Source organism: Oncorhynchus kisutch, linkage group LG25 (genome assembly GCF_002021735.2).
Source record: "Oncorhynchus kisutch isolate 150728-3 linkage group LG25, Okis_V2, whole genome shotgun sequence".
In the NCBI taxonomy this organism is placed as follows: domain Eukaryota; kingdom Metazoa; phylum Chordata; class Actinopteri; order Salmoniformes; family Salmonidae; genus Oncorhynchus; species Oncorhynchus kisutch.
The window spans coordinates 29,745,971-29,755,970 of record NC_034198.2 but is presented as its reverse complement, the minus strand read 5'-3'; the positions used below and the strand labels follow the sequence as shown (position 1 = coordinate 29,755,970).

Genomic DNA, 10,000 nt, shown 5'->3' with positions numbered 1-10,000 from the left:
AAACATGTATTCATTTTTTCGTCTCTGTGTTTCATAATTTTCCTTCAATTTGAGACTGAATGTATCTCACAGGAGAAAGTATCTGAGCGAGCCAAACAGCCCCCCTCTATGTCTCTACATGTTGGCCATCCATTTGATGCTGTCTGGTCCAAATGAGTATGACATTGTTGCCGCCTGTAGCATTGAAAGCAAGGGAAGGCAGCGAGCATCTGACCTCCCTTGACAAAAAATTTATAAAATAATTGCCAATCAGCGTTGAGCTCAACTGTGAATGGTCCTGGCGCACCAAAAGAAAGTGTCAAGGGAAGCCAGCTTGGATTTGGCGTCTCTCCTATCAGATCCCATTGGGAGCATATGTCATTGACAGAAAATGTTGAATTGTTGCATCTCCTTGTCCTCCGGTGGCCAGCTAGCTAAAATTGGCCCTTTCCTAAATTAGCTACGGATAGAGATATGGATTTGGACTTGAGCTTTTACTTAATTCTCCGTACTGGACAATGATTATAATGATAATTCTGATCCAAACATTAATTCATACACTGTTGAGCCCCTGGCCTGAGAGGATGGAAGTTCAATATGTAGATAGATTTAGAAGGCTAATGTTAACTAGCTATAGCGTTGCCCATGAATGGAAGTTAGGCTAGTGAGCAAGCATTTTAGCCAGGTAACCTAGGACATGAAGGAGAGGCGGATGGAAATGGCATTTCTCTGCAAGTAGGGTGATTCAACATGTTTTTCTACTTGCACGAACGCGCACAGATGCACACACTCAGACGTACACAGAAACCATGGACAGTCAAATCATATTTAGCTTAAGTTGATTGGACTAAATTGTTTTTGTTATCTTTTAGTTGTCACTGTATTAGACTAAGCAGAGGTGATTTGATGATGTTGAAGTTGAAAAGGTGCTGGAATAGTGGAGGCAGCTTCTGTTTTCTTTATGACTTGTGGTAACTCTCTGTGGTTCTAAATCAATAGTTGTTTAGTGGTCCGAAAATGTCAGAAACATTAACTTGCTCAACCATGCTATATGTCATGTAACTGTCTGTTACTGTACATTCAAATGTATTTTGGACTTCACTGGACCGGTTTTGTGATAAAAAGGTGTGGTTGAATTTATTCTGCCACTGTGTCTCCTTATTGTCTCGGCCTTCAGGCCTATATATCACGGCTTCCCCAGTGATTTTACCCATGCACCGCTACTGCTGGAGACATAAGATATTCAGAGACAGGGGTCTGGAGAAAGACTGGAGACATAGGCAGGCTGAATAATGAATGATGCCTGTGGTCCAATTCTTGCTGTTTGTTATGAATGTTGAACATACATTTCTCCAAAGCCCTTTGGCGTCTGTAATTCGCCGATACTTGAATTGGATTGGGTAGATCAGGCCTGGTGGTGCTATAGGGGTGGCTGTGACATGCGGGTGACAACTTGGCTCGCCCTCTTGCAAACCTCCACTCAAGGGAGGAAGGGAGAGAGACGGGGGGGTTGAGAAAATGAGAGAGAGGGAAGAGAGAGAGGAGAGGGTGGAGAGGGACCTCAACCATCTCCCCCTTGTTAAGATTACTGCCTAATTTGTTTCTCTAAAGCAGTCTGTCCCCTAGCTAGATGTTGTTGCCTCCTCCTTGTTTTCGTCTGTAAATCAAGAGAGCGTGAGGTGTCATACACACACACACACTTACAAAACAGCGAGAATAGATGCTAACCATATTGTCCTCCACACCTCTTCCTCTCCTCCCCTTAACAGGTTCTGCTTGTGTTAAAGCTGGTTGGTCGCTACTTGCTCCGTTGCAGCTTCAATCCCCCTGCTTTATTTTGATATTACACAGGGTTGTGTGCCATTAAAAATGAAGTGAGTGCTGCTCCAACAATGGTTGTTTGACAGGTGCCCACTTTGCATTTGATAATGATGCTCTCACATGTCAGATTTCATATTTCCACATCGTTCTCAGAATTTCTTATTTACGCTGCTAACTGCCTGACAGCCTGTTATACGCATCTCAACAGAGACGACAGCGTCCTAGTCCGTGTCCCAAATGACACCCTATTTAGTGCACTACTTTTGACCAGCACCTATCAACAATAGTGCACTGTATAAGGAATAAGGTGCCATTTGGGACAAATCCCTGGATGAGATCCAATGTTTATGAATTTATTCAGATTGTGATTTCACACAGATTGTGATTACTTGTTTTTATCTAGCTAGGGATGACAAAGGCCCAGTATTAGAGTACACAGAACCATTGTGTAACTCTACAATTCTCTGTAATTGTGAAAGAACTCATAGGCATTCTCGACACAAGTAAACATCACATTAATCATTTGGATTGTTGTCTATGGCTTGCCGTAGACATAGAGGAAAAGGAGAATACCTGTGGTCATTATGGTCACATGTACAGTAGGATATATTCATTCAGGTATAGTTCAATAGAATGTACCACAGATGTATGAATATAAATACTATGACATGGGAATTTCACAGGTCATATGGACAGCTAATCCAATAGGACATATGAGGGGGAAAAGTGTGAGTGAGGAAGGAAAACGGATGTTGACTTAAACATGGTTAGGGTCTGTACCTGGTACCATGTACCATGTAGAGAGGAGACATCTGATAGAGAGGAGATGTGAGCAGACAGAGATGAGTGACTGCAGAAACTTCTGCTCTCTCTCTCTCCTCTCTATCCCTTCTTTCTCTCCCTCTCTCTCCCTTATTGTTCTCTCTCCCCTCTTGCTCTCTCTCTCTCTCTCATTATCTCTCTCTCTCCTCTCTATCCCTTCTTTCTCTCCCTCTCTCTCTCCCTTAACGTTCTCTCTCCCCTCTTGCTCTATCTATCTCTCTCTCTCTCATTCTCTCTCATTCTCTCTCTCTCTTTCTCTCTCTATTTCTTCTCTTTCTATCTCTCTCTCTTTCTCTCTGTCTTCTCTCTCCCTTCTGCCTCGCTCTCTCTATTCTCTCTCCCTTCTCTCTCTCTCCCCTCTTTCTGTCTCTCTCTTTCTGTCTCTCTCTTTCTGTCTGTCTATCTCTCTCTCTCTCTCTCCCTTCTCTTTCTCTCGCCCCTCTTTATCTCTCTTTCTCTCTCTCGCTCTCTCTGTACCTTCCTGGAGTGACTCAAAGTGAATGTGAGATAGTTACCATGGTGAAGAGGATAAAGGACTATCTTTTTGGCTGAGGTGAGAGATAGCGTCTAACTTCAAGAAAGGGGAATCGGGACAATTTAGGAAAGTGCTGCGAAAAGGAGAGAATATCAGATTTGCGATTTAAGTATAATAAACAATCCCATTGGAAAGTAGACCTGCATGTTATGTCCCTTGCAGACTTCCACACACTGCCTAAGTTCACTTACTAGCCCATCCAAACAGCGTACATGTTGTAACGGGTAATTTCTAGCAGTAATAATACCCAATCTTTATCCCATTCATACCCTCTATGTCAGAGGTTGTCACTAATATTTCTGAGGTCACAAAGTCAAATTGATTCATACATGATATCAAATGGATTCACACATGATATTACTACTATTAATATGGACCATCAAGCTATGTCATTCTCTATTTTAGGACTTGGGGGTATCAGAAACAAATGTGTAAAAAATAATTTGATGAATCTGGCATTGTTTCCATTATCTCAAATCAGGTAGGCTAATACCAAGTCTGAAGTAAGTATATTCTTTTGAGTAATTGAAATGCATCAGAAAGGGATTGGAAAGTTCAGAAGTTCAGAAAAATATCAGGGATGATGATAATCATTGAGCAATCTCTGTGTATGATTTTGTGAGAATCAATTCATTTCCCAGAGTGATTCTCATCACTGTCCTTTCTAACTAGTCCTGCTCAGCTTGGGTGTGTTGAAGATGGAAAAACGTACGTGTTCCTGAGAGTCTTATCTTTCAGGGATGGGTTATAGTCGCTAATAGCTCCAACCGTTCAGAGGGTAGGCGCATTATATTTTTACAATCAAATCAAATCTCATTTTATTTGTCACATGCACCGAAAGCAACAGGTGTAGAGCTTACCGTGAAGTGCTTACTTACTTACACATAGCTAATAAACAGCATGTGGCAGCAGTGTAAAAACAAAGGGGGGTGGGTGTCAATGTAAATAGTTTGGGTGGCCATTTGATTAATTGTTCAGCAGTTTTGGGGGTAGAAGCTGTAAAGGAGCCTTTTGGACCTAGACTTGATGTTCCGGTACCGCTTGCCGTGCAGTAGCAGAGAGAAGTTTTGGGGGTAGAAGCTGTAAAGGAGCCTTTTGGACCTAGACTTGATGTTCCGGTACCGCTTGCCGTGCAGTAGCAGAGAGAACAGTCTATGACTTGGGTAACTGGAGTCTTTGATCATTTTTGGTGGCCTTTTGGTCTGGGTTATCAAATGTTACCCACGGAACCGCGGTTCTACAAATTAAGCACGCATGCACCACGCAAACACGCACACATAGACACACACACTTTGCTTTAGCAGCCGGGCGGGAGACAGACAGTTTAGCGGCGAGCCCTCATTTGTCACACTGTCCCTGTCACCTGAAGCGTACCCCAGGATGGGAGGTGGCGAGGGGGAGGAGAGGAGGGGGAAATTGGATTTGGGTGAGGGATTGTGTCAGAGCGGCGGAGTCATCCCATGGGGGATGGATGTGACATGAGGTGTGTTTGACGACGAACCTGTGGTGAGGTGGTGTGTGTGTGTGTGTGTGTGTGTGTGTGTGTGTGTGTGTAACATTGGCATCCAACTATTTCCTCTCATCCCTTACCTCTTCCTCTCTGTCTGTCTGAGGCACTAATCATTTTGTTATTGGGTTCTAGTTTGTTTGGTTACTGGGAATGCTGTTACACCTTCTTCCCTCAGTGTTAAACAATGTGTCCAGCATCGTTCGTTGTACACTAAAAAAGGAGAGTTCCTCAAGGGTTTCGTTGTAAAGGTTGATGGTACTATGTGGAACCAAACAAACCCATAAAACGTTATTTGCAATTCAAAAAAGGGTTCTTTCCTCTCTATTAATTATTCAAATGTAGGGGCAGCGGCTCATTCAAATATGTTGGGATGTGGTTTCTGTACAGTTGTTTTTGTGCAACCATGACTGATAGTGTCGTTCCAGTTGATCTAATCTGTTGTGTGAGGCTAGTACATGTTATATTTGACTATAGCCATTGATGGTATTCTTGTGAAAGACTCACGTATGGCCTTGGGAACGGTTGACTAAGCCAGAAGTTGTCAGTTCTCTCATGATGGAGCCCCAGTCGTTCCAGAGCTATAACACACTTGATTCGGAATAAGTACCTGTACAAAACAGTTCATCTGATAATACTTGTGGAGTATAAAAAGACTTGCTTGATATTTGTTTTCCAGTTTCTTGTAATACTTTGCAAATGCAACTTATTTCTATGTGAAAACTGAGATGGGCTATTCATTCCTTTTCCATTTAAGTAGACACTCTTATCCAGAGCAACTTACAGTAGTGAGTGCATACAGTTATATACTTTTACCCTGTGGGAATCAAACCCACAACTCTAGCATTGCAAGCACAATGCTCTACCAACTGAGCCACATCATCACAACACATCATCACAAACCACTTGATGTCTCAATGTTCTCAACTACTGTATTGTGCATTGTTTTTCTTCATGGTGATGGAAAGTCTACAGGTACAAACCTAGATGACCAGCCTCGGTACAATACAGTAATGTGCATTGTTTTTCTTCATGGTGATGGAAAGTCTACAGGTACAAACCTAGATGACCAGCCTGTACAATACAGTAATGTGCATTTACATTAAGTGGTGTGTAAGGACGTTAAATGAATACTGCACAAAAAGTGGTTGTTTTCCATGTTATTTGAGTGAAACAAATATTTAATTTGTATAGTGTCTTTGCTCATAACTTTGCACCTTTTGATGTACATTATTGAGGACAGGGTTTTGTTTCTGGATTCCATTCGAATGACAATGGCACAGAAAGGGACAGGGCAACAACTCATACAATTCCAGCTATTGAATCCTGCCAGATCCTGTTCTTAATGGTCTTCGGGTAAAAGAGAGGAGGACCAAAATGCAGCGTGATGATTATCGATTATTTAACGAGATACTTAAACAACGAACAAAACAAATAACTGACAAAAAAATCAACAAAGACTAAACAGTCCCGTAACGTGACCACTAACACATAGGAACACTGGTAACAGGAACAATCACCCACAAAATACCCAAAGAATATGGCTGCCTAAATATGGTTCCCAATCAGAGACCACGATAGACAGCTGCCTCTAATTGAGAACCAATCTAGGCAACCATAGACTTACAAAAACACCTAGATAGGATTCACCCCCATAGACATACAAAACCACTAGACAATGCTAAAAACACATACAGTGGGGCAAAAAAGTATTTAGTCAGCCACCAATTGTGCAAGTTCTCCCACTTAAAAAGTTGAGAGAGGCCTGTAATTTTCATCATAGGTACACTTCAACTATGACAGACAAAATTAGAGAAAAAAAATCCAGAAAATCACATTGTAGGATTTTTTATGAATTTATTTGCAAATTATGGTGGAAAATAAGTATTTGGTCAATAACAAAAGTTTATCTCAATACTTTGTTATATACCCTTTGTTGACAGAGGTCAAACGTTTTCTGTCCACTTTTTTGCCCCACTATACATCACCCATGTGACACCATGACCTAACCAAAATAACAAAGAAACTAAGAATACTAAGGTCAGGGTGTGACTAGATTCTGAAATTTTTGGGGGCCCGTGCTTTTTTGGGGCCCGTGTTATATATCTGTCCGCTAATACTAGTAAAGGCCCAGTGCACTATTTTTGTGATATTATTATTATTATATTTTTTTTTTAATAAATTATTTTCCTATTAATATTTGTTTAAAAAAATGATGGGGGTGTTGAATCACCCTCCCCTCCCCTTCTATGTTCTTTATAGAACCATTCTCCACAAAGGTTTTATGAAGAACCATACAAAAACTCCTTCAATATAGCTCCAAAAGGGGTTGTAATCATAGCAGAATGCTTTTGGGTGCTAAATACAGCCCTTTTTTATCGTTCATTATAGAACCTTAGTAATCTGTTATTTATAACACTATACAGGTTCCATTTAGAACCTTATGAGCATGGGTCATTATAGAACCTTAAAAAACATAATCCATACTGCATAGCACCAAAAAGGGTTCTGCTGTGGTTACAAGTCAAATAATCCTTATTTGGGACTATATAGAACCATTCGTTTTTAGTGTGTAGAGGAGCTTCCTGGGTTCAAATACTATTTGAAATAATTTGAAACCCTTGAGCCCAAGACATAGCCATTCCCCTGTCTTTATACCCCACCTTCATTTTTATCTCAAGGTTGATTGACCATTAGAGTGGTGGTGTGGTGGTTTTGCTCTGACTGCAAAACCCTGTAAGACTGTCTAACCATGTCTCCAAATGGGTCCAGGAGGATCCCTTCAGTCTGAAGAGCCTTTGAGGTTTTGAGTCTGTTTATGTATTCAGTCAAGGTCTTGTCACCTTCAAATACATGTGGTGGATGAGCATGGACCTGGAAACTCATGAATATGTACTGGTTGGTGGGAATCTGGGACTGTGCCTGAGAGCTCTTGATCCAAGGCCCTTGGTATAAGCAGCAACAAACATAACCCATGTTGTGTTAATTGTCTGTTTATTTGCAAGTAGAATTGATAGCTGACTTACTTTACTTTGATTTTATAACATAGCAAACAATATATTTATTCATCTCTCTCCTTGCTCTCTCTCCTCTCCCACTACTCTCCTCCCTCTTTCTTCTCCTCCTCTCCTCCTCTTCCCCTTGCTCTCCTCTGCATCCCTCTCTCTGCTCTCCTCCCCCCTGCTCTCCTCCCCCTACTCTCCTCTCCTTCGCATCTCCCTCTTTCCTCTCCCCCTCTCTCCTCCCCATCACTCTCTCCTCCCCTCTACTCTCCTCCATTTCCCATCCCCCTCTCTCCTCACCCCCGTGCTCTCCTGCCATCTCCCCTCCCCATCCCCCTCTCTCCTCACCTCCCCGTGCTCTCCTGCCATCTCTCCCCCCTTCCCCTCTCTCCTCCCCATCTCCCTCTCTCCTCACCCCCCCCGTGCTCTCCTGCCATCTCTCCCCCCCTCCCCCTCTCTCCTCCCCTCTACTCTCCTGCCATCTCTCCCCCCTCCCCGTCTCCTCTCCTCCTCCCAGATGCGACCATCCTGAGTTATGACGGCAGTAAGTTCATGAAGATTCAGTTGCCGGTGGTGATGCACACAGAAGCGGAAGACGTGTCGCTACGGTTCCGTTCTCAACGGGCATATGGTGTGCTGATGGCCACAACGTCACGTGACAGCGCCGACACGCTGCGCCTGGAGCTGGAGACTGGCCGTGTCCGCCTGACGGTCAACCTAGGTAACGCCACACGGTGTAGCCGCACGCCACACAGTTACAACAAAACTCACATGGTGCACATAACCACAACAGACACATATGACATAACCACAACAGACACATAGCTGAAGATGACTCACATAGGTTCATGACTCGCATAGGTTCATGACTCGCATAGGTTCATGACTCACATAGGTTCATGACTCGCATAGGTTCATGACTCACATAGGTTCATGACTCACATAGGTTCATGACTCACATAGGTTCATGACTCGCATATGTTCATGACTCGCATAGGTTCATGACTCACATAGGTTCATGACTCACATAGGTTCATGACTCACATAGGTTCATGACTCACAAACTTTATATAATATTTAGCAACCTCGTCATCCTGAAAACAGACAGACATTTTCTCTAATTTACATCTATGTTACACTCACTCTCTATCATCTTAGCTATGGATATGCTGATGATATATATGATGTGCTGTATGTTATGTTGAATAGAAGGGGATGGTATAGAACCCTTCAGTGGCCAGAGTCTGCGGCTCTCCGCTCACTGCCAAATGAGCACGCTGTCGTTTTGGCCCAGCAGGGAATGCTCTCTGTCCTACCCCACCCCTCCCTACCCCACCCTACCCCCAAGTGACTGTGCAGTGAAGGCAAACATTGTTAGTATGTCTATGTGATCCCGGTGGGAATTGAACCTATGACCTTGGCATCGCTATAGCCAAGACCATTAGCCAAATATAAGCCATAGCTCCCATTAGCACCAAAAGTCAAATATACTGTCAACCCCATACCTGTTATTAACCATATTGGCTGGCTCTGGCCACTGTTTTATATGGAACCTTAATTCCATTATCGCCTTGGAACCTAATTACTGATACCTTCTCTGCCCCGTTGAGGTCCCCTCTGACTATACTTACTTTACTTAGAGTTTTAGCTCCTGGTGGAGAAAAGCCCTCAGCCTTCTACACTCACAGGTCTTTGCTCTGTAACAGTGGTAAGAGTGGTGTCTAATATCTAGTAGTGTCCATCCCATAGAATTAATTAGACCTGACCAAAATGGCTGCCATTATCAGCACATTCTAGAGCTACGCAGGTCTTTGACATCACCCACTCTATTGTATTACATGCTGACTTGCAGCTCTTCCTCAGGAGTGAAACATAAATGTGAAGTAGCAAAGCTAATCAATAGACAATAAGTAGATGAATACAAATAAAAAGTGCACAACATTCGGTAAAAAGACATGGTCATAAAAATAGTTAATAAAAGAGAACAAGGTCAGACTGTTGACTGACCGAGCCTTCCCAGAGTTCAATGACATTTTAGTAATTTAGCAGACAATCTTATCCAGAGCGACTTGCATGAGCAATAACGGTTAAGTGCATTGCTCAAGGGCACATCGGCAGTATTTTCACCCTAGTCAGCTTGGGGATACGAACCAGTGACATTTTGGTTACTGGCCCAATGCTCTTCACAAGCTGGGCTACCTGCCTAGGACTCCAGCCGGCTGTTTATGTGAGGCTGAGCGGAGCTCATAGACTGATGAAAGTGGAAAAACAAACAATTGAGAGATATAACTTCTGATATTAATATTTATTGTTGTATAATACTCTTTGCCTTTT

The 10,000-nt window shown here is 42.7% G+C and overlaps 1 protein-coding gene across 29 annotated transcripts in view; it reads left to right on the top strand.

The window, feature by feature from the left end:
* Nucleotides 1–10,000, top strand: part of LOC109878858 (neurexin-1a) — a 586,328-nt gene that overhangs the window by 257,724 nt on the left and 318,604 nt on the right. For all 29 annotated transcript variants that reach the window (XM_031805049.1, XM_031805050.1, XM_031805056.1 and 26 more), the window contains one exon: nucleotides 8,184–8,387. In XM_031805049.1, the coding sequence (XP_031660909.1) occupies nucleotides 8,184–8,387 (204 nt within the window). The remainder of the gene's footprint in view (nucleotides 1–8,183; nucleotides 8,388–10,000) is intronic.